Source organism: Canis lupus, chromosome 8, assembly GCF_048164855.1.
Source record: "Canis lupus baileyi chromosome 8, mCanLup2.hap1, whole genome shotgun sequence".
Lineage (NCBI taxonomy): Eukaryota > Metazoa > Chordata > Mammalia > Carnivora > Canidae > Canis > Canis lupus.
The window spans coordinates 38,688,966-38,712,144 of NC_132845.1; the positions used below are offsets into that span (position 1 = coordinate 38,688,966).

The 23,179-nt window shown below is 61.6% G+C and overlaps 2 protein-coding genes across 19 annotated transcripts in view; one reads left to right on the plus strand and one right to left on the minus strand.

Moving 5' to 3' along the window:
- Nucleotides 1-126: 126 nt before the first annotated feature.
- NTHL1 (nth like DNA glycosylase 1) lies at nt 127-5,612 on the minus strand. 8 transcript variants are annotated; one of them, XM_072835315.1, is made up of 6 exons: nt 5,466-5,612; nt 4,351-4,586; nt 3,452-3,622; nt 2,463-2,622; nt 522-627; nt 251-449 (listed from the first exon to the last, which is right to left on the minus strand). In XM_072835315.1, the coding sequence occupies exons 1-6, from the start codon at nt 5,602-5,604 to the stop codon at nt 326-328; spliced, it is 936 nt and encodes a 311-aa protein (XP_072691416.1). In that variant the 5' UTR covers nt 5,605-5,612; the 3' UTR covers nt 251-325. The 8 variants fall into 8 exon arrangements, with proteins under 8 accessions (XP_072691413.1, XP_072691416.1, XP_072691415.1 ...); XM_072835314.1 differs by having other exon boundaries at nt 4,351-4,589; XM_072835312.1 differs by lacking the exon at nt 522-627 and having other exon boundaries at nt 127-449; nt 4,351-4,589.
- Nucleotides 5,613-5,932: 320 nt separating this feature from the next.
- TSC2 (TSC complex subunit 2) overlaps nt 5,933-23,179 on the plus strand; it is a 33,149-nt gene continuing 15,902 nt past the window's right edge. For 3 of the 11 annotated variants that reach the window (XM_072835325.1, XM_072835327.1, XM_072835328.1), the window contains exons 1-18: nt 5,941-6,199; nt 7,374-7,460; nt 8,954-9,064; nt 9,787-9,931; nt 10,854-10,971; nt 11,415-11,463; nt 11,855-11,980; nt 12,283-12,356; nt 13,433-13,559; nt 14,562-14,705; nt 15,495-15,632; nt 16,587-16,690; nt 17,030-17,111; nt 18,025-18,180; nt 18,539-18,655; nt 21,327-21,449; nt 22,163-22,269; nt 22,402-22,552. In XM_072835325.1, the coding sequence (XP_072691426.1) occupies nt 6,062-6,199; nt 7,374-7,460; nt 8,954-9,064; nt 9,787-9,931; nt 10,854-10,971; nt 11,415-11,463; nt 11,855-11,980; nt 12,283-12,356; nt 13,433-13,559; nt 14,562-14,705; nt 15,495-15,632; nt 16,587-16,690; nt 17,030-17,111; nt 18,025-18,180; nt 18,539-18,655; nt 21,327-21,449; nt 22,163-22,269; nt 22,402-22,552 (2,097 nt within the window). In that variant the 5' untranslated portion in view covers nt 5,941-6,061. Of the gene's footprint in view, nt 6,200-7,373; nt 7,461-8,953; nt 9,065-9,786; nt 9,932-10,853; nt 10,972-11,414; nt 11,464-11,854; nt 11,981-12,282; nt 12,357-13,432; nt 13,560-14,561; nt 14,706-15,494; nt 15,633-16,586; nt 16,691-17,029; nt 17,112-18,024; nt 18,181-18,538; nt 18,656-21,326; nt 21,450-22,162; nt 22,270-22,401; nt 22,553-23,179 lie in introns of those variants that run through there. The other 8 variants (XM_072835329.1, XM_072835330.1, XR_012035390.1 and 5 more) reach the window with 7 other exon arrangements.

The following is a 23,179-nucleotide window of genomic DNA, read 5'->3' on the forward strand; positions in this document are numbered from 1 at the left end:
TCCATCTGGGTTCCCAGCCCAGCCGCCCAGGTCTCCAGCGGCCTTCCTAACAGCTGGCTGCAGCTGGCTCCCACGGTCCAGCTCTGTCCCAGACTCCCGCATGTTCACCACCCCCACCCCTAGCCCACATGGTCACGTCCCCAGCCTGGGCTCCCAGGCAGCCCCGTTCACATGAGCACGGGGCCACACGCAGTCACGCACGTGCTCCCGGCCTGCCCCGCGCCCCAGGGAAGATTCAGCCAGACCCCGATGCAAACAACTCCCAGGGTTTATTACAGACAGGCTGCGGCTCTCCGGCGGGGGCAGGCGGGGGCAGGCGCGGGCGTCAGGGGCTCTGTGCGGCGGGGCACAGGCTGCGGTTGAGGCAGGCCCCGCAGCGAGGGCGTACGGGCAGACATGTCTGCTGGCCGAAGCCCACCAACAGTCCGTTGATCTCACCCCACAGCTCCCTGTGAAGGGCAGGGAGGTCAGTGTGGGAGGGACACAGAGGAGAGCCCCACCAGCCCCCCACCCTGTCGCACCGGGGCAGCCACTCCTCCAGGGCAGCGCGCGTCTTCTCTGGGGACGTGGTCGTGGTCCTGGTCCACCTGAGTCTGTTGGCGATTCTGTGCACATGTGTGTCCACCGCTGGTGGAGGCGGCACCGGGTCATCACAGAGCGTGCTTACCAGGTGGCTCCCTGCCCACAGCCCCGAGCCCAGGCCCAGGGTCCCCTCCTCCCACCCCCCGGTTTCCAGAGGGCCCCGAACTGCAGAGAGCGGGGCAGCAGCTGAGCCAGAGGCCTCAGGTCCTGCAGCTGGGGGGCAGGCAGCAGCGGCAGCTCCCGGCCCAGGTGCCAGCTGTGCCAGGCCGGGTCTCAGGGCTGGGTCCAGCGGGCCACCTTGAGGACACTGCACCGACTGCCGCATGGTCAGGGACAGCACAGGGAGGATGGGCCGGCCAGCTGCAGCTGTCACCTAGTGGGGGCAGGGTCCCAGCTCCCCTGGGCCGGCCACCCCAGGGCTCGGCCTGGCACCTGCTCACGGGGGCCTCCTCCAGAAGAGAGATGGAGTCCTGAACCTGCTCCCTCCCCAGACACTGACCGGGGGTGCCCTGGGGACACAGGGTGGGGGCACCCACAGTGGTTACCAAGCCTCAGCTCCGTCCTGCCACCCAGAGGCCCGGCCCAGGGCCTCCCCACACCGGGAGGCTCCCGCGGGCAGCTCCAGGAAGGCTCTGCCCGCCCTGCATACGTTCCCAGCCTGGAGGCCGAAGCTCAGAGAGCAAGCACCTTGCCTCTCAGTCACTCGGCTGGGACGGGATGGCAGTGCTGACACTGGCTGCTGTGGCCACAGCCCTGGGCTGCTAACTGAGCGCCCGCAGACATCCAGAAAGGGGGACAATCGGACTCCCCTCCTGTGTGTCTGCTGTCGCCAAAGTCCTGTTCCCGGGGCTGTGGGCCCTTCCCCCACAGACCTTCCAGACCCCTCCTGGGACTCAGGCCTCGGGCAGCCGAGGACAGCCACCAGATAAGCTCAAGTATCCACGCCTTGGGGCTGGCAAGAGGCTGGCGGCTGCGGGTGGGGGAGGGGAGGGCAAGCTCTGTCCCGGCCCACCGCCAGGCCCACCGCGGTCTCCAGGCCCACCGCGGTCTCCGGGCCGCTGGGTTCCAGCCCGGCTTCACGGCGGGGCCCCTCAGCCCCTGGCTGCCCCCTGCCCACGCGAAGGGTCCCCACCCCAGGGAGCAGAGGCTTTAGGACCAGGGGAAGTGCTGGGGAGTCTCTGCCCTCTTGCAGCTCCGGCAGCAGGAGCACCAGGTGGGCGCAGAGGCTGTGGCTCAGGCCCTGGTCTCTGCGCTGGCCAGGCCTGCCGCCGTGTGGCCGCGGAAGCTCAAATCTGAGCAAAGGTCTGACGAAGCAGCCCCCTGATCCAGGGTCCGTCTTCAGAGACACCACCACTGTCAGGAAATGGATTCTGGAAGGGGCTCCCCCCAGCTCCTCCTCCCTTGGGGTCCCCCTGCCTTTACTGTCTCCCCCACCAGCCTATGCTCATTCTTGAGACTTCTTCTACTGGCTCTTTTTCCCACCTGCTGGCTTTGCAGACGCTGTTCCTCCCGCCTGGGTGGCACTTCTACCTCTTAGCCTGGCCAGCCCACCCTTACTCTTCAGCTCTGACACTGCCATGCACGACCACCCACCCCGCCCCCGCACAAACGCTTCTACCTCACAGCAGTTATTTGCTCAACATCTTTCTTCCTGCACAGCACAGGCCTTGAGTCCATGCCCAGGGCCTCTCCCAGAGCCCAGTGCACAGTAGGTGCTCGGCAGATGGGAACTCCTCCCCTTAGCCCTCATCCATGGGTGGGCCAGGCCTACCTCAGTGCTGGAAACATCTTTCTGACCCTTTGAGCTAAATTGTGGGGGAGCAGACCTGGGGTCACAGATGTGGCCAGCCCTGCCCTCCAACAGTGTGGATGCCACTCACCGATGCCTGACACAGTGCCCCAGGCCACCGCCATGGCCAGGTGTGCCATCTTGGGCCCCACGCCGGGCAGTGCCACCAGCTCTGCCACAGATGCTGGGATGTCCCCGCCGTAGCGCTGCTGCAGGATGGCACTGGTCTGCTTGATGTACTTTACCTTGCTCTGAAAGATGGAGAGGGGTGGTCGGCCCCAGAGGTGAATGGTGTAGCCCTACCGGAGGACGTGAGTCCCAAGGGAAACCCACAGGTGTCCAGAGCTGCCCATCACCTGCTAACGACACACTCAGTGGTACCTGTGTGCCCCTGTCTCCCTAGGAGTTGGGGGTGAGCCGAGGGCAGCAGAGACTGGGGAGGCCTGATGCGGGCCTGCACCTGTGACCCGTGTGTGGGGTGTAGCTCAGGTGCCCTGCCCCATCATTCCCCCAGAGGCCAGCCGTGCCAGGAGCTGAGCTCAGCAGCACCTGGACCTTCAGGAAGGCAGGCTGGAGCCTGGGGCTCCCCCACCAGCCGCCAGGCCAGCTGGGTGGTTCCCACTCCGTGCCCAAGCGGAGAGGGCTATTTAAAACCCATTTGACAAACTGCAGCCCACGCTAGTACCAAGGGGAAGCAGCCGCACCCGCCCGGCCGCCTTCAGCGGACCCGCCTATTCGCCACCCAGCGCTCTGTGGCCCGTTGGGGCTCCAGAGGGAGGGGGTGACGCACTCCAGGGAGGCCCGGAGTAAACAAAGGGAAAGGCGGTGGGCAGCCTCAGGGAGGAAAGGAAGCGCCAGTCAGCCGGGTGGGGAGGTGGAGGAAGGAAGGGGTGGGCTGCAAACAGGAAAGGCCAAGGAGGGAGGCCCAATGGTCCTGGCCCCGTGTGCTGGCCAGAGGGGCAGGGGGCTCCACTGGGAGCTCACATCCGGGTCCCTGTGGCCTAAGAGGCACCCCTGGCCTCCTGTACCCCACGGCCTCCCATCAGCCTCCTGACATCTTTCCCAGGCCAGTGGGCTCACCCTCCAGAAGCCTACGGGGTAGATGAGCGAGCCCAGCGTGGCGTCATCTGTCTGTAGGATGCTGTCCACTGTCAGGCCGTGAGCGCGCAGTCGCTGCATGGCGCCTGCTGTCACCTGGTCTTTGGTTTGGCTGGAGAGCATCAGTGACAGTAGCACCTGGTACCTCTGCACCTGTTGGCACAGTGACCGGAACCAGGGCAGTGACAGGTCCTAGGTAGCTCAGTGTGGGCCAGGCCCCAGCCAAACCCTAGACCACCTCTACCCATGACCCTGGCCAACACATGACAGCCTCCCAGCCACTCTGGCCAACGCACTGTGTAAGGCGTCCAGCCTGGGCTTGTTTTGCTTTTTTTTCCTACATAACATGGGGAGGATAACAGTACCTGCCTTACAAAGATCACCTGGAGACGTAAATGTATCATCGCCATGCTTGACAGCCAGCGCCTCCCACCGTGATTGCTGTGCGCCGTGGATAAGGCCACAACTTACACACAAACTGACCCCCAAAGAAGTCCGTGCACCCAGGTCCCAGCTAGTGGGGCTGGGATTAGGATCAAGTTGGTCTAAAGGCCACGCTCCAAGCCAGTGAAGTGTAAGGAGCTCTCTCTCAGGAAACATTACGAAGACTCCTGGTGTGTCAGGACTCTGCTGGCAGAAGGCAGAGCACGAAACCCCAAGCTGCAGGCAGTCTTCACCTGCCGAGCAGGTGATGCTGCTCCCTGCTCGGGGCCTCAGGCGCTTCCCCTCGACACGCTGCCTGCCTTCCTTTCACTGCCTGCCTTCCTTTCGGGTGCCAGCCAAGGGCTGCCACGGGTCAGGCTGTGCGCAGCCAGAGGCCTCAGAGGAGGCATGTGTCTGGTCCAGAAGGGAGTCACCAGGCAGGTGCGGCCCCTGCCTACCTTTGGGGGAGCGCTGGGGTCATGGCAGTGCTCAACCCCCAGCCAGTCCACGGGGGCGTCCTTCCCACTCCTCATGGTGCGGATATTCTCCAGCTGCTGCCGCCAGTCCTGGGGCTCCCAGCCTAGTGCCTCCAGGGCTTTGTGGCTCTCTCCTTTCTCGTGACCTGGGGCTTCGTAGGCCACCTTCAGTTTCTGTGTCTTCCGCTGACGCTTTGCAAGGCTAGGGTTTTTCTTTCCTTCTGCAAAAATGTGCCATTCAGCAGGGGCCACAGGTGGGGGTGGGGGTGGGTGCTGCCCTGCCTGCCCTCTCCCTTCGTCATCCATTCAATGACCATCCATCATCTGCTACAGCTGCGGGTGCTTCGGGGGCAGGTCAGCTTTCCCGATGCCACTGCCCTCCTGACCGAGTCTGAGTCGGCACAGGACGGCTCTACCAACAGGAGGAAGGGGTGCCTCCCCCATCTAGCTCCCACACGGTGCCAGACAGCAAGTCTTACAGCCCAAATCAGATTGTGTCACGTCTGTTTAAAACTCCTCTTTGACTTCTTGTACTTCCGACGAACTCCAAACTCATCCCAGCCTCAGGGCTCCTGCCTACCCAGCGCGCGCTGCCATCTGCTTATTCCCCTCGCCCTGCTTCCCTCAGGATGGAGCTGTGTCCCGGGCTAGGGTTGGTTGGGTGCCTAAGGAGTCCCCCTCCGGTGTCCTGAAGGACAGGGTGCAGGGGCCCTGTGGGTCTGGCTACCGCCCCCCCAGTCCTGTACAGCCAGGTCCTTCACGCCTGCACAACACACAGAACGGCTTGCCCTTTCCCGGTCCCCCCCTGGGGCTCCCTCAAGCGGGGGCGAGGACTGGGCACCAGGCCCCCCATCCCGCGGGAAGCAGCCAGGAGAGCAAGGCTGGCCTGCCCCCAGAAGCCTGGCACGAGTGCAGCATCCCCGGGCGGGTACCGGGACGCGGTCCGTGTGGACCGACCCCTGCCCCCTGCGTCCTGGGCACAGGGAACAGGGTGGGAGCCAGAGCCCCACGTGGGGGCGACTCGGATTCCCAGCCGCCGGCCCCGGCAGGCTCCTTCCATCGCCTCTCCCCATGCCCCGATGCGGGCGCGAGGGTACCTGCAGCCGCCTCCCGCCTCTGGAGCGGAGCCGCCTCCTCCCCACCCCGCCGCGGTGCGGCCCCCGGCCCCCAGCTCCGGCTCCGGGTCATCATCCTCACGGCGGCCATGCTCAAGCCAGAGTCCCGCGGACTACACATCCCGGCGGCCCCCGCGGCCACACCACGTGACCCGACTCTCGCCCCGCCCCCTCCGGCCCCCCTGCTTTTCCGCCGGAGAGCAGCCCGGAACTACGACTCCCAGCAAGCCCGGCGGCGACCCTCGGCCCCGGCCCGCCGCCGGAAGTGCGGATCGAGCTTCCGGCGGCGGCGTGGGGGTGGACCCCGCAGTGTCAGTGGCGGCCCGGGCCTTCGGCCGCGCCCACCGCCGCCCGAGCCTGGAGCCGCGGGCCCCCCAGGCTGTAAGGCGGAGCGGGTGCGAGGGGCCGCCCGGGTCCCCGCCCCTCCCGGGGCCGCTGCTGCCGGGCCGCCGGCGGTGCTCCAGGCCCTCGGGGCCGCGGGCGGGGCGTGCGCGCAGACCCGGCTTCGCGGGCGCTGCCCCTGAGACCTCTGCCTGTTTCCTCGGCGCAGAGGCGGCCTCGCCGCGTCCCTGCCCACCATGGCCAAGCCTACGAGCAAAGACTCAGGCCTGAAGGAGAAGTTCAGGATTCTCTTGGGACTGGGAACCCCGAGGCCAAACCCCAGGTCAGCAGAGGGCAAGCAGACCGAGTTCATCATCACGGCGGACATCCTGAGAGTGAGTGAGCTGCCGGGCAGGCTGGCATGCGGCTGGCGCGGGGCTGGGGAAGCCTGTCCGCCTGTCCTTCCGAGGTTCAGGAAGGCAGGACGATGAGGACCTGGTCCAGCACGCGTGAGCTCGCACCCAGCTGTCGATGCAGGGAGACCTACTTGACCAGGTGGCCTAAGCGTTGCAGTCGTTTGCTCAGGTGATTAGGGCTACGGCCAGGTGTTGCCAGGTGTTAATGGTAACCTGAGCTCCTGGCACTCGCAGGGCTCCGTTTTCTGGCGTGTGTTTGATCCCCTCTCCCTCATCCCGGCACCTGTGTCTCATACACGCTGTGTCTGCGCTCGTAAAGTTTCCCGTTGGGAAACAACCAAAACGTTCATCAGCTGGTGAACAGATGACACGTGATCACATCCGCACGGTGGAGCATTGTCTGGCAAAAAAAGAAAGGAATGAAGTATTGACACGTGCCGGAATGTGGATGAACGCTGAAAACGCGCTAAGCAAAAAGAGCCAGGCGCAAAGGCCCCCACGTAACGTGTGATTCTATTTCTATGAAATGTCCACAATAGGTAAATCCACAGAGATGGAAAGTAGATCAGCGTGTCTCAGGGTCTGAAGGGATGGGGGGGTGGTGAGTGCTAATGGGCGTGAAGTTTCCCTTTTACATGATGGAAATATTCTGGAATTAGTGGAGCTGGTTGCGAGCCATTGTGAATATGCTACAAGCTACATGGTACGGTTTTAAGTTGTCTAAACAGCTAATTTTGTTAAGTGAATGTTATCTTAATAAAAAGAAACGTGGGATCCCTGGGTGGCGCAGCGGTTTGGCGCCTGCCTTCGGCCCAGGGCGCGATCCTGGAGACCCGGGATCGAATCCCACGTCGGACTCCCGGTGCATGGAGCCTGCTTCTCTCTCTGCCTATGTCTCTGCCTTTCTCTCTTTCTCTCTCTGTGACTATCATAAAATAATAAATAAATAAATAAAAAGAAACGTGAAAAAGAGAAGCAGAGTGTTCTCAGCTGAGACGGGGCCATAAGCCCTGGTGATCCCCGATTGCAGAAAGATCCGTGGCAAGTCTGCAGCGTGGACACGCGCTACGATCCTCGGGATGGTCTGTGACTGGCTGTTCAGGAGTCCTGTTGCCTGAGCGCTGGCCCCTTTTCTCCCTTCGTCTCTCGCCAGGAGCTGAGTGTTGAATGCGGCATCAACAATCGCATCCGGGTGATAGGGCAGATCTGCGAAGTTGCAAAAACGAAGAAATTTGAAGAGGTAGGTCCGCCTCATTTGACTGCTGTCGAGGAGTCTGACGGCTCTTTCTAGGAGCCGGGTTGGCAGCTGCCTGCTGGCGCTAACTCACGCTCCATTTTAGGGACGCTTAACCTGCATCTTAGTGATGGGGAAGCTTCTGCAAATGCGCTGAGCCCAACCCTTTGGGGTCCATCACATGCAGGGGTGGGGAGTAGAGGGATGAAGCCTTTCCTGGCAGTTCCAACAAAGCGTCTGTAGTGACTCGCAGAGAGCCGTGCTCAGTGGTCTTTTCGTGTTACAGGGAAGGTAAGGGTACATCAGGAAGCCGTTTGACTCCAGGCCTGCCCTTTCTGGTGTCTCTTTGGGAGTGGTGTCTGGCTGGTGGCATCGAGCAGCCCCACAGACGTGACCGTGTTTATTTCAGGCAGGTGTTTGCAGGCCCTCTCCGGGCATCTCGAAGACAGACCAGGAAGTGGTCCTGAGATCACCTGCAGGGCTCTGCTCTAGCCTGGCCCCCAGCTCGTATGGGCAACTCGGGAGGGGACATGGAGCGAGCGGATTGGGATTTGCTAAGGGGGAGGGGAGAGCATGCACCACATCGCAGGTCACCTGAAACATGCAGGCTCTATGGTATCAAGGATAGAGGTGAGAGTAGGCACCCATGTCTGTAAAGTTGCCTGTGTAGGTACAGGAGGGGGGGCCTGTGGCCGATGGACAGGTGAGCCTGAGGCTGTCAGAGTCCACCGGGTCGGTGTCTGCATCTTGTCAGGGGTTACGTTGTGTCACCAGGAGTGTTGTGCATGGGACAAAGGAGGTGAAAGTTCCAGAGTATCCTGAACACGGTCAGGTTGTTGGTCAGGCAACACCTAAAGGACTTTTTAGTTCCTTCTTGGGAAAAGTGAGCCCAGGAAAGGTTGAGTCGTCTGAAGACCCAGGTTGAAGGGGGCATGGGATGGTTAACGTGAAGAGAAGGTGGCATGAGAGACTGATTCGGGGTGGCTGTGGGGAACAGGACTCAGCTTCCCCCTGGGTGTGGGGCTTAGCGGAGGCAGATTCCAGAAGGCCATGCGAATTCTGGGCAGCACAGGCGCAGCAGACGTGTGGTGTGCTTCCACAGCGGGAGGCCAGGGCAGTGGGGTTTCTGTGTCAGGCTGCAGACCCAGGGACCGCCTGGTCCTGAGACTCTTTCAGTGGCTTTCTTCCCCGAGTCTGAGCCAGCCCCCAAGGGGGACCCCTGGCCAACCTCTGCGGGGCAGCCAGGACAGCTCCCCTGGCCCGCTGCCCCCCAGCCTGTAGCCAGGACCTACGTGGGTTTGAAGTAGTTTGGAGTCATCCCCCTCATCAGGCTCAGGGTCATGGGGGCTGTGACGGGTCCACGGGGGCGGGGGCGGCGGGGGGCTCTGGGGAGGGAGTTCTAAGAAGAAGTGTCCTGCTCCGTCATTGGCTCGTGGTGCTGAGCCTCGAGTCGAGGGGGCCAGCATGCCTTCACCGCTGTTCTTCTTCGCTGGCGGCAGCATGCAGTGGAAGCGCTCTGGAAGGCTGTCGCGGACCTGCTGCAGCCGGAGCGTCCCCCCGAGGCCCGGCATGCAGTGCTGGCGCTGCTGAAGGCCATTGTGCAGGGGCAGGTAATGGGCAGCGGGGCCGTGCGCTGGTGGAGCTGGGCTGGGCGTGAGGGGTGGCCCCGGGGGGGCCGCAGACAGCCGGAGTGTGCCCCGCAGCCTCTCGGACCCTGGTGGGAGTCACTGAGCCTCTGTCTCCTCTCCCATAGAACGGGAATGCCTGTTGTTCCTTCCTCCTCTGGAATATCTTGGGGAGTAGATGAATCCGTTCATGCAAAACAATGGGGGATATGCCCACCACGAGAGATGGGTGGTTCCCCAGTCCTGCTGCCCTCATGCCCCTGCCCTGGGCCTCTGCCTGTGGCTCCCTGTGCGTCAGGCTCTGGCCATGCTGCTCTGAGCTTCTAGAACCACAGGTGGCCCCTCCGTTCCTGCTTGGGAGGCTCCCTTCTCTCTCGTCCACACCCCTGCTGCTCGGAAAGGTCTGTCCTCTTTTAGTGCAGTCAGACCATTTTTGTCCTGGTGGACATGAGGATGTCTGTTCTTGGCCAGGAGCCCCGGGAGGGCTGGGACTGCATTGTCCCTGCTGTGTCCACTCCGTGCCCAGAGCTCCCACACAGTAGATGCTGCACACACGCACACCCCTTATCTGGAGCCACTCTGATGTGCCCGACGTGTCCCTCACAGTCAGTTCCTGTGGGAGGGAGAAGGGAGCCCACTGTACTTCTTGGACTGCTCACAGCTGGTCGGGGGTGCTGGCAGGACTAAAGGAGCGCCTCTGTCTGCAGGGGGACCGCCTGGGCGTTCTCCGGGCTCTGTTCTTTAGGGCCATCAAGGATTACCCCGCTAACGAAGACCTCCATGAAAGACTGGAAGTTTTCAAGGCCCTCACGGACAATGGGAGACACATCACCTACTTGGAAGAAGAACTGGGTGGGTGCCACATTGGTGTGAGGTTTTTCTGGCCTGAGGGGTCCCATTTAACCCGGAGGCGCCAGAAGGCTGCCGGGGGACAGAGGATGTGCTGCAGGTCACAGGGACGGCCTGAAAGGGGCGCGGCACCATGAGGTCCTGCTCATGTGAGTGCCAACCAGAGTGGCTCCTGGGGAGCCTGTTAGAGACAGACAGTCCTGGGCTCCAGCCCAGACCTGCAGGCTCAGAATCCCTTCGGAGTGAGACCGCCTGGTGGGCAGCAGGTGGTCTGAGTCCTGCTGTAGGGAGAGCATGCTGGTGACCCAGGTGTCAGCCCGTGCTTTATCTGGGGCGCCCTGAGGTTTCTGGAGGTGGGGCGCCCCACTGTGTCTTCTTCATGGGCCTCTCTGTGCCCCAGGCCTGACCTCCCAGCCCTCCTCTTGGCTGGCCTTCCTCCCTGTTGTCCCGATGGGGTGACGTATCCGTGGGTCTTGAGATTCCATGTCATGGCTGTGGGCACAGGAAGAAGGACTTCTGGGGCCCGGAAATGGGCCTCAGCTGGCCGCCTGGCTCTGACAGGTGCTCACTGGCTGACTGTGCCCAGGTTTCTAAGGCTTTTTGGCCAGTGGCCAAGCGTGGCTTCTGTCTCTGTTGAGACAGTGTCAGGGAGGGGTAGGGGGCAGGAATCTGCGTCTAGACACGTGCCCGGGGATGCTTGCCCAGCCCAGGCCCGGGGCCCCAGGCTGTGCCTCAGCCTACACCCCCTCAGCGCGTCCTGGGGGCTGTATGTGCCACAGTCCATGACGGACTGACCCGCTGGGGCTCCAGCCGAGCCTCCATTGGCCTGTGCGGGGTCTGCTGACGGGACAGCAGCGGGGGAGCTACGGTGTTCTCCTGGGGAGGAGGTGAGTAGACAGTACAGTGCCCTCCTCTTCCCCCTCAGCTGGGTTTGTCCTGCAGTGGATGGACATCGGCCTGTCCTCCGAATTCCTCCTGGTGCTTGTGAACTTGGTCAAGTTCAACAGCTGTTACCTGGATGAGTACATTGCATCAATGGTCCAGTAAGAAGAGTTCCAATCACGTCCCTCTGATGGTAGTTGTGCTCCTTGGGCGCCGCGTGTAGCTCCGTGGCGTGGATAAAACTGTTGACATCAGCAAGCAAACGGAGAAGCTGGGAGCAACGTGGCTGCCTCTTGCTCGCATTGATAGAACGATAGCGTTTTCTTTCTCACAGACCCATAACGTTAGCTAGCGCTTCTTATTATCTCTGGGGCCGTTCTTTCAAACGCTGCGGAAGGCATGAGGGCAGGGGCTGGGCCTTGCTGGTGTTGCACAGCCAGCACTGAGCAGCGGTGGCCCAGAGCGGGCACCTGCCTGTCTGGGGGTGAGTGGAACTCAAAGGGGGTTGAGCCTCTCGCTTGATGATTGTAGAGTCACCAGAGCGCGACGTGTGGCCACGCGGCCTCTGGGAAACCTCCCGCTGACTTTGCCCTTCCTCCACCAGCATGATCTGCCTGCTGTGCGTCCAGACCGTGTCATCCGTGGACATAGAGGTTTGTAGCTGGTCCTCCCCGGGGACGGTCCCTCTCATCATCCTCCTGGGCAGGCCTGGTTGGGGGGTGTGTGAGACCCGGGGTTCTGGGGTCTAGCCTCGCACTGCCTTTCACTGGTCGTGGGGCCCCAGGCTGGCGGCTCTGCCTCCCTGGTGCTCAGGGCTCTGCAGTAAGTGGTTGGTTGGACGACCTCTGCCAGTGGGGTCACAGTTCAGGATGGCATGAGCCTCTGTGACAGTGGTGCTCGCCCCCTCTGGTTCTCTGGAAGGCTGCTTCGGCAAGGGGGAGGGGCGACAGCAACTAAAGCGGGGTGGGAGGGAGGCTGTGGTTGTCCCCTTGCTGCGGGCGGGAGGCGGGGCAGGGCTGGCGTGACCCTCATCCCCCCCACCAGGTCTCCCTGCAGGTGCTGGACGCCGTCGTCTGCTACAACTGCCTGCCGGCTGAGAGCCTCCCCCTGTTCATCGTCACCCTGTGCCGCACCATCAACGTGAAGGAGCTCTGTGAGCCTTGCTGGAAGGTGGGGGTCTAGGCCTTGCCCTGGAGGCTTCTTCCCTCCAGGGTGACGTTAAAAGCACGTGGCTGGGACGAGGGCCATGTTGTGAATGGCCGTGTGTCCTGCTGAGGGGAGCCCAGTAGCATTTTCCCAGGTGGCTGAGCTGAGGCCAGGGTTTTAGCATTTTGAAAACTCCGTGTTTGGGAGGGGGTGGTGGAGAGCCGGCTGGACGTGGAGGGCTTCCGGGCGATGGCGGCACGAGGCTGGCCCCCGGGTCCCGGGCCGGTATCTGCCCCTCTCTCAGGGCGGTACGTTTTGTTTCCCAGCTGATGCGGAACCTGCTGGGCACCCACCTGGGCCACAGTGCCATCTATAACATGTGTCGCATCATGGAGGACAGGCGAGTGTGCGCGGGTTCGGGGCATGGGTCGGCTGCCACTGAGGCTCCTCCGGGAGGCTTGCAATGTGGGCCCATGCCCGGCGGGGGTAGCTGAGAGCTTTCTGTCCCTTTGGGGTAGCTGCCCCAAAAGCCTGCTCTGCAGCTACAGCTATGTGCTCTGTGCCTGATTCTTGTGCTCTCCTCCTGCTGTGAAGTCAGGACATTCAGAGCTGAGCCCCATAAGCCCTCCCACACTCGGACCTCCTCCAGGGGGCCTGTGTCAGCGCTGACGCTGGTAGGAGGCCCGAGGCCTCCTGTCCCACGGCCAGACCATCACAGGTCCTATTGCTTCTGCCCCTGAGGGGTGGCTCAGGGCTGTGCACTCCTAGGGCCGGCCCCCTGGGCCCCCACGCTCTCCTTGCTGGTCTCCTGCACCTGCTCCTGAGCTCCTGGCATCCACTCCACGCAGCAGCCACATGACCTTTTCCCACCACTGATCTGACCGTGGCACCATTTGCTCGGAGCCGTGATGGCTCCCCCTGCCCTGAGGATCAGAACCACAGTGCCCAGCATGGCAAGGCCCGGGCAGTCAGCCCTGCCTCAGCCTGTGGACCTCCCGCCTGTCCTAGCTGCTGTGCCAGCCACCCAAGGCCTCTGCACACACCTGCTCCCCTGGCTGGCACGTCCTTCTGCCATGCTCGTTTGTCTGAGCGCGTGCTGATGTAGCATGGTTGCTCATTTCCTGAGCGCCCTGGGGAGGTTATCCTCATGGCCCTGGGCTCTCATTCTTTGCTGTAACCTGAGAGAGGCACCTGACATCTCCTTACATGGTTCTTTGGTTCACATCCGTGCTTCCTAGACCTCGAGCACCATGGGGCTGATGGCTTGCTTTTACCTCGTGCCCTGGCATCTGACACGGTCCTGCGGCAGCAGGATTGACTGTGGTGGGAGTGCATGAGTGGATCGGGTCGTTGCTCAGGCCCGGGTCCCCTGCCCACCGCCTCTTCCCCAGCTTTGCCTCTGCCCATGAGAGCAGGGAGCTCAGGGAGGTGGTGCGGGCTTCGCTGACATGTGGTCTTGCTGTGGATTGCTTCTAGAGCCTACATGGAAGATGCCCCACTGCTGAGAGGGGCTGTGTTCTTTGTGGGGATGGCCCTTTGGGGAGCACACCGACTCTACTCTCTCAAGAACTCCCCAACGTCTGTGTTGCCGTCGTTTTATGAGGTGACTTGGTTTGTGTGCCACAGAGGCTGGCGGGGTGGGGGGCCCACAGCACTGGGGGGCTGAGTGCAGGCCTGTGGGCAGTGAGAGGCCTTGCTTTGCAACTCGGGGACAAGGTTTAGGACCCTTGGTTCTATCTTCAAGCACACGTTCTATTTTATAAATTTCATCTTCTGCGGATGAACATTAGAACTTCTCAAGATTCCCGCAGAGGGGGCAGCCCTGGTGGCTCAGCTTTTAGCGCTGCCTTCAGTCCGGGGCATGATCCTGGAGACCCGGGAGCGAGTCCCACGTCGGGCTCCCTGCATGGAGCCTGCTTCTGTCTCTGCCGCTCTCTCTCTCTCTCTCTCTCATGAATAAATAAATAAAATCTTTAAAAAAGAAAAAAAAGAGTCCTGCTGGGGATGGTTTCATTTTGTTAAGTGCTAGTCTTGCTCTTGCTCGAGAGCAAGGCCAGAGATGTAGCATGTGTGCCTGGGAGCCGCCCAGGCTGGAGCCACTGGTTCTTCCTGCCAAGGTCCTGCTTCGTGACAGTGGAGCGGGGAGCATCCAGGTTCTGCTAGGCTGGTGAGCCAGTGGCCCAGAATCTGCCGTGAACGGTCCAGTCCAGTGGAGTCCAGCACTTTTTTTTTTTAATTATTTATTTATTTATTTCTGAGAATACACAGGAGAGAGAGAAGCAGAGACACAGGCAGAGGGAGAAGCAGGTGCTATGCAAGGAGCCCAACGTGGGACTCGATCCCGGGTCTCCAGGATCAGGCCCTGGGCCAAAGGCGGTGCTAAACCGCTTGAGCCACCCGGGCTGCCTGAGTCCAGCACTTTGAAGCCAGTGTAGAAAGCGTGTTTCTGGGCTCCTAAGATAGTTCTGTGACCCCTGAGATCCGTGTGGGGAGCAAGCCCCTCCAAGGCATCTCGTGCTCAGCTCTGAGGGGCGTGGGATGGGGCTTGCTGGGCAGCAGTGGGAAGCCGCTGACCACTGTGTGTTCTCTGGGTCTCTTGTTCTAGGCTATGACCTGTCCGAATGAAGTGGTGTCCTATGAAATCGTCCTCTCTATAACCAGACTCATCAAGAAGTACCGGAGGGAGCTGCAAGCTGTGACCTGGGACATCCTACTGAACATCATGGAGCGCCTCCTGCACCAGCTCCAGGTGAGGCACCGGGAGGGCCTCGACAGTGGGCTGGCAGGCCCACCTCACCCAGAGGAGGCCCCCGCGCTGCGCACTCTGACTCATGTCTGCATCCTCCCGCTGGTCAGTACTGGGGGCTGGCCTTCACAAGGCCGCTCTGGGGTTTGGAGCAGCAATACCTAGGGGGGTTTGGGGGCAGGGCTGGTGGTTCTCAAGACCAAGAGTTATACACACTTCCCCTTTGTGGCCTGGGAGTGGACCCTGGAGACAGCTCCCAGCGCATCCAGGATGCTGCCCGTGGCTTTGGCGTAGCTTCAGAGGAAGTACTAGCCACGATAGGAAGGAGGACATGGTGGCCATGCAGGGGTGCAGACAGATGAGGCTGCGTGTAGCATGGGCTTGGGGATGGGTCTCCTGGGGAACTGGGGTGGCCAGTGTGCACGGCCAGGCCAGTGGGCGGAGGACTGGAACTCAGCAGGGACCAGCCTCTTGTCGCTCAGCCTGGCTCCCCAGGCTAGCTTCCTCCTGGGGCGGTAGGCTGGGTGGTCACAGGCCTGGGGCCTCTAGAAGATGCTTGAGCCTGGGGGAAGCGTGAATGTGCTCAAAGTCAGTCCCTTTGGGGCCTCCTGGGTGGGCATAGCGGGACTCCCTGGGGCCCTCCCTCCCTGGATGAGCGAGAGCAGCCTGGCTGCTGCCTCCCCTCACCCCGTGTCCCAGCGGGAAGGCCTGAGCGGTGTCTGGAGGCAGTTCGTGTGAGCTCAGGGCTCTGAGACCGAGTCCTTGAGGGGAGTGGATGTCACTGTGTTGCAGAGCCTGGACAGCCCGGAGCTCAGAGCCATCGTGCACGACCTGCTGACCACAGTGGAAGAGCTGTGTGATCAGAATGAGTTCCACGGCTCTCAGGAGAGATACTTTGAGCTGGTTGAGCGATGTGCAGACCAGAGGCCGGTAAGACCTCTGCTCCCCCGGCTAGGCGGGGCCTTTGGTGCTCCTGCTGGGGGGTTTAGGTCAGGCTGCTGGGCAAGCGGCTGTGGGTCTGGAACTGCTCTCCTTGAGTTTGAACCAAGGGGCTGGCAGGCTTCTGCTTTGCTGGGGTGTGTGCTGCGGCAGGGAAGTCTGCCGGGCGTCAGCAGGCCAACTGCGTGTGGGTCTGTTAGGGACGGTGCTAGCCTAACCGGTGGCTCCCTCCCACCTGCGCGGGGGAAGGTGCTGCCGGCTGCACGGAGACTTGTTGCCTGGTGCGTCTGCTCACCGGGCGGCATGGAGCGCTTGTGCCAGCAACGCACAGTCTGATGCCAAGGCTTTCGTGTGGGTTTTTTTTTTTTAAAGGTTTTATTTATTCACAAGAGACAGAGAGAGAGAGAGAGAGAAAGAGAGAGAGGGAGAGACACAGGCAGAGGGAGAAGCAGGCTCCCTGCAGGAAGCCTGATGCGGGACTCGGTCCCAGGGCCCTGGGGTCACTCCCTGGGCTAAAGGCAGGCACCCAACCACTGAGCCACCCGGGCGTCCCTTATGTGGGTTTTTTTTTTTTTTCCTTTTAAAGATTTTATTTATTCATCAGAGACAGAGACAGAGAGAGAGGCAGAAACACAGGTAGAGGGAGCAACAGGCCCCATGCAGGGAGCCCGATGTGGGACCTGATCGCAGGTCTCCAGGATTAGACCCTGGGCCAAAGGCGGCACTAAACCTCTGAGCTACCGGGGCTGCCCCCTTGTGTGGGTTTTTAAATGAATTCTTACTCTGCCGTTGGAGCCTTGGTCATGCGCTCTGCCCACCTGGCCTGGCCTATCTGGTGTCCCTGAGCAAGCTCCGCCCCCAGGGCCAGCAGCATGGGGCATGAGCGTAGGAAAACCTTCTGGCGGGCAGAGCCGCTCATTAATGCCAAGCTGTTTCCGTCTCCAGGAGTCTTCCCTCTTAAACTTAATAACGTACCGGGCTCAGTCAATCCACCCGGCGAAGGATGGCTGGATTCAGAACCTGCAGTTACTGATGGAGAGGTTCTTCAGGTAGGGAGCCTTCGGGGGCCTGGAGCTGGGGCCTGGTCAGTCAGGCTTCTCCTCTCTCGTCCTTGGAAGGAGCAGGTGCAGGCTGGTTTTCCAGTAGGACGGAGTCCTCTGAGGCCCCTGCGCGTCTTCTTGTGGAGCAGACGTCTGGGAAGACGCTGTCTCTGAGGCCTGAGCTCCCTGCCCCACCGCCCCGTGTTTGGTGTGGGTGTTGGTGAGCTGGGCCTCACCTGCCGCAGAGGCGAGCGGGCTTGGGCTCAGGCTGCCGGGCAAGCCGGGGCCTGGTGGAGGACGAGGTGGCCCGTTGCCCACGCGGCCCCAGCAGGTGTGCCCTGCCCCCAGGAACGAATCTCGCAGTGCTGTGCGCATCAAGGTGCTGGACGTCCTGTCCTTCGTGCTGCTCATCAACAGGCAGTTCTATGAGGTGCGGGTCCTGGTGGGGGTGCGGAGGGCGCATGCCCTGGGGGCAGGGGGCTCAAGGGTGGGCTCTGTGAGCCTCCAGGGTCTGCCCTAGACTCGGGGTCCCACAAGCGCCCCTCTGTGGCCGGCTCCCTGTTCGTGCACTGGGGCCTTCCTTCCTCCAGGCCCCTGCTGGGCCGCGAGCCTCTGTTCCCACCCCCCCGCCCACCCCCCACCCCGGGATCTTGGGCCAGCTCAGGGCCTAGAACAGAGCTTCTGAACAGAGTCTCATGTGGGGACATTTTCTTTTTGCTTTTGTGATCACACTCTCTGGTCCCGGCTCGACCACGGTGGTGCCAGGCCTGGCCTGCCTCTCTTCAGCCCATCCTTTCCTTGGGCCGTGACCAGAGTCTGTGCTTTAGAAACGTTTGTGTGCCCTTTCCTCCAGGAGATGCACCTCAGGCTGTGTGGTGCTTCAGGGTGGCCTCCCTGGCATCTCCGGTGTTCCCAGCACCTGTCTGTCCACTGCTTCCCTCTTAGCCTGCCTTTTTTCCTGCATCTCTGTCCCTTGGAATCCAGCTCAGTGTTGCCTCTTCCAGGAAGCCCCTCTGGGTTCTCAGCTCCCTCATGGCAGGGTCCATCTTGTCCTGCTCTCTGCTGCTGTAGAGCTTTCTACTTGCCCCTGAAAGCTTTTGTCATGCTGCCTGTTACAACAGACCCCATGATGTCGGGGACAAGGTCTTCTGCCCCAGTGCAACGCACACAGGGCCCCGCCATGTGGGATTGTTCCTGATGGTGACGTTGAGCGGGCTGGAGCAAGCCAGGACGCATGGGCCTGTGGGCCGGGGCCTGGGCTGGGCCACCAGGGGGCCGCGCCCCTCTAGAGCTGCCCACCTCTGCTGCGCGAGGCTCACCTCCCCCGACTTGTGCTGCCACAGGAGGAGCTGATCAGCTCGGTGGTCATCTCACAGCTCTCCCATGTCCCGGAGGACAAAGACCCCCAAGTCCGGAAACTGGCCACCCAGTTGCTGGTGGACCTGGCCGAAGGCTGCCACACCCACCACTTCAACAGTCTGTTGGACATTGTGGAAAAGGTGAGGGCCGCAGAAGCGCAGGCTCTGGGTGCCTGGGCTGCCAGAGGGACCCCTGTTTGTGGCGAAGCCCCCCAGGCAGGCACCGCGGCCTCCGGGCCCTCCATCCCCGTTCTCTGCAGAGCGGTCGGCTGCATCTCAGGCAGGGCTCCCTGCAGCGAGGACGGCGTTGCCAGGGCTGTGGCCGGGCCTGCGCTGTGGCTGATGTATTTCTTTTAACTTTGAAATATATCATGTTTTGTGAGTGGTTCCTAGGTGCGTAAGGTGCAGCTCTTGTGAAACAAGAGAAAGCTTAGGGTCTGAGTGTTGCTGCCGCAGGGAGCCGCGAGCGGGGAGCTGAACGCCTACCTTCTCTCTGCAGGTGATTGCCCGCTCTCTCTCTCCACCCCCTGAGCTGGAGGAAAGAGACGTGGCGGTGTACTCGGCCTCCTTAGAGGATGTGAAGACTGCTGTCCTGGGGCTCCTGGTCATCCTTCAGGTGGGCCTCTGCTTTTTTGGGAGGGCGCGCCAACCAGCTGCCTCTCAGAATGCTGCTCTGCAGGGACACGTCGCCAGGGAGACCTGGGCGCTCTTTGGGGGCCGCAGAGGGCGACCTGGTGTCATCCTGACTGCTCGTCGCTGTGTGGAAAGCTCGTGAGGGCTGTAGGGCCAGTGTGCGCAGATATGCCCCATGCCGGGCCACCCCCTCACTCTCACACAGCCACTGCGGCGCGGAGGGCGGCCATCCATCCCGGCCCCGTGCTTGAGGGGTGACGTTAAAGGCGTTGTTGAGAGAGGTAATTCGTATATTGTAGGATTCATCTACTTCAGGCGTGTAATTCAGTGGATTTTTCAGTATCTTCAGAGTTGTGTGGCCATCACTGCAGCTTTAGAACGCCTTCATTCCCCAGAAGGAACTCCACACCCATTAGCAGTCCCTCCCCATCCCCCCAGGGACCCCGGCCCCTGACGACCGCCAGGCCACTGCATCTCACGGATTTGTCTCTTCTGCACATTTCACAACCATGGACTTGGACAGTATGTGCTTGTGTGTGTCTGGCTTCTTCCTCTGAGCATTGGGTCTTCAAGGCTCACCTCTGTGGTAGCAGGTGTCAGGGCTTCACTTGTACAGACCCTAGTCTCTTGTGTGGATTTGCCATATTTACGTATCCATTCATGTGCTGATGGACACCAGGTGTCCACCTTCTACCGGGGACCCTGCTGCGGTGAACATCCGTGTGCAAGTGTCTGTGTGGACGGAGGGAGGTTTTTGTTCTTGGGTGCACAGGTATGAGCAGACTTGCTGGGTCAGATGGTATCCCTGTGCTTACTGATTCGAGAAATGGCCAGGCGGTCTCTGCGGGGCCACTCCGTCCCCAGGAGCAGTGTGTGCTGCGTGTGCGCCATGTCCTCACCAGCACGCCTCCCATTGTGCATAAAACGGTGCTCACTGTGGTCTGATGAGTGTGACGAGTACCTGGTGAGGTGCCTGCTGGCTGTTTGTAGATCTTCTTTGGGGAAGTGTGTTCAGATCCGCTGCTCATGTTTTACGGAGGTCATCTGTTTTCTCGTTGAGCAGAGAGAGTACCTGGTGTATCGTGGGTGAGACTGTGGTCAGAGGGTTGGTGTGTGCTCTCCGTGCCAGGTTGCTGTGGCACCGTGCTCACTCTCCTGCTGCACGGCTGGCTTCCTGGGCACCCATGGGCCCTTGAGGGTCACTGGGGCTGTGGCCACCTCCCGTCACACCCCCAGCCAGCCTCCACCTGGGCCCTGCTGCTGGCCGCCCTGCCTCTCACTGATTTCAAAGTGTCACAGTGCCACTCACCCTCACTTGCCAGTGTCAGTATCACTTAGCATTTTTACTTTTTAAAGATTTTATTTATTTGTTCACGAGAGATGCACAGAGAGAGGCAGAGACACAGAGGGAGAAGCAGGCTCCATGCAGGGAGCCCGATGTGGGACTCGATCCCAGGACCTCGGGATCATGCGCTGGGCCGAAGACAGATGCTCAACCATTGAGCCCCCCAGGGGTCCCTATCACTTAGGGTTTGAATCCTTTGCCTCAAACATTTCTGTCTGTAAAACGTCTGAGGATACATAGTTTCTCGTAGCACTTGCAAGTGATGGTTATTTCCTGGTGTGGAAGTTTGAAATGTTTGTGGAAAGCTGGCCAGCCCCCCATGGCTCCCGTCACTAGACCCCTGCCGCAGGGAAGCAGGAGGGTGGTCTGTCGCCCTCACGTGGATTCCAGTGCCTCAGGAGCGGGAACCCCAGAACCAAGCTGTTTGCTGAGGCAAAGTCCCAGGCCAGGCGGTTTCATTGCTCATTTTACATAATTAAAAAATAATCTGTGTACCCGCTTGAAACACGCAGGCAGCGTGGACGCAGCTCAGAGCTGGAATCCATCCGTCCTTCCTGCCAGGTGCCCTGCTGCCCTTGCCGAATCGGCCCGAGCCTTGTGTCCAACTCCTTTCCCTCCAATTTTTTTTTTTTTTTTTTTTTGGTTAATATTTCTTTAAGAATAGCAGTGACTTGGATTTTAAGGCCCTGCTGCTCGCCTCAGGAGTACCACAGACCATAGAGGGGTCCCTCTGGTTGTGGTTGGACTCCCTACTTCTGCTCCTGGCTGGCCCATCCCACCCCACAGCCCCACCCCCCACCCCCCAGGGTCTCACCTGGCATCTCCTGGGCTCACCTGTCGGGAAGGTGGGGTAGGGAGGAGCTCGCAGCAGGGACGGCAGCCCAGCAACTGGGTGGATGGCACGCTGACAAGCCCCCTGCCCAGCACCCCGGGGCCTCACCTGTCCCTGGTCTGTCCTGCTCTGCCAGTGGCAGGGAGAATGTGCTTTCAGCTCATGGGTCACGTGGCACGTCCTGCTAAGTCGTGCACCGTTAGACAGGTTTTCCTGATGTATCAGCAGATTCTCTGTAACGGACACGAACGTGTTCCTGATTTTTTTTTTTTGCCATAACCGAGAGTGTGCACTTGGAAGTATCCGTGGGATGAAGTCCCTGGGGCGGACTTAGTGGCTTGAAGGCTTAGTGCGTTCTAGAGAGCAGCAGCCACTCCAGAGAGCCCAGTCACTGCGGGGCTGCTGGTCCCTGTCCTGGGCTCCCTGGCTGCCTTTCAGCCTTCTGCCCTCCAAGTGACCGGCATGCTCTCTCTGTAGACCAAGCTGTACGCCTTGCCTGCCAGCCATGCGATGCGCGTGTACGAGACACTCGTCAGCCACATCCAGCTCCACTACAAGCATAGCTATACCCTGCCCATTGCCAGTAGCATCCGGCTGCAGGTATGACGGGGCCGGGGGACTGTCAGCGGCTGTAGTCCTTCCGGCTGCACTTCAGGCTGTGGGCAGCTTCCTGGGGTCCTGGTGGTGACCACAGTGACCTCATGCCGGGGAGGTGGCCAGTTGTCCAGACCATCCCTCCCTCTGCAGTCTGTGTGCGTCTGAACCTGCCGGTCTGAGCCACGAGGCGGCCGGGGGCCGGGGCGGAGGCAGGACGACACCGCTTTCAGGTGGCGCACAGCCCTGTCTCCCCTGGGGCTGCCGTTGTGGGTGTTGGCGCCAGGCTGAGTGGAGGTCACTGGGACGGGGGACCTGGTCCCTTCTAGAGCCTGTGTGTTGTGAAGCAGCCCCCGTCACCTGGGCAGCCCGGTTATGTGACCTATCGTTCACTGGAGGAAGCGATGGGGCCTGAGCAGTCCTGTATTCTGGCCTTGGGGCCGGGTGGTGCTGCCCAGCCAGGGTGTGGGGTGTGCCCTCCCCATGTCCTGGCCACAGGCCCAGCTGCCCTGGCATGAGGCCACACTGTGGCCCAGCCACAGCGGGAACTGCGCACCTCCCCAGGCACCATGAACGCCCGTGTGGTTCCCCCTACGCTGCAGACACGGTGGTGTGGCACGTGTCTGCTGTCAGTGGGCAGGGCCTTTCCCAGGGATGCATGAGTGTGAGTGGATGGGCTGGCATCATCCTGGCTTTGCTGGATCTCTTTCTGTCCGCAGGCTTTTGACTTTCTACTGCTGCTGAGGGCCGACTCGCTGCACCGCCTCGGCCTGCCCAGCAAGGACGGGGCCGTGAGGTTCAGCCCTTACTGCGTCTGCGATGCCATGTGCGTGTCAGCCGTGCCCCCCAGCCCTGGGCCGTGGAGCCGAGGGGCGTCCCGCAGGGTCCCCATGACAGTGTGGGGTGGGCAGGGCGCCCGCAGCCTTGGCCTCAGTGCCCGTCTCACTCACTTCCATAGGGAGCCAGAGAGAGGCTCAGAGAAGAAGGCCAGTGGCCCCCTGTCACCTCCCACGGGGCCTCCTGGTCCTGCGCCCGCAGGCCCCGCCGTGCGGCTTGGCTCCCTGCCCTACTCCCTGCTCTTCCGTGTCCTGCTGCAGTGCCTGAAGCTGGTGAGCTGCTGGGTCCCTCCGCAGCAGGTGGCAGGGTCCGCTGCTGGCCTTCACGGCGTCTGCCCTGGGGTTACCCCGTTCTGCAGAGCTGAGCCTGGAGCGGAGGAGACACTCCTGCCTTTGGGAGGCGGCTTTGGGATGAGGTGGTCACGTGAGACACCTGGAGTCATGGGAGGGTGTGCCTCGGGAGCAGAGACTCGCCGTGGGAGAGCAGGGGTGTGGTCAGCTGTGGTTGGGGGCACCTGGAGGGCCGGGTGAGGCCCTGAAAGGCAGGAGAGGCTCTAGGGGGCAGGAACAGGCCGAGCCCGCAGGTAGGGTCGGTGTGGTCCCGGCAGCGGAGGTGTGGGGGTGGAGGCCTCCGCACACGGTCTGAGGGGAGAGGCAACGTAGTCAGTGTGTGGCACTGCGGGGCCGGACAGCGTGCGCTGGCCTAGGTCAGGCCTCCAGGCTGCAGGCAGGGAAGCGGCTTCCCGGGGGCACTGAAAGGGGCCGTGGGGCATGTCCCATGAGATTTTCGAGGCCTCTGGGTCACAGGCGGGATTTGGGGAGAGGCTTGGAAGACTCACGGCCTTGGTGTCACCCAGGCGGTGGCCTCCCTGATGAGGTGGGGAGGAGCTAGCAGGGAAG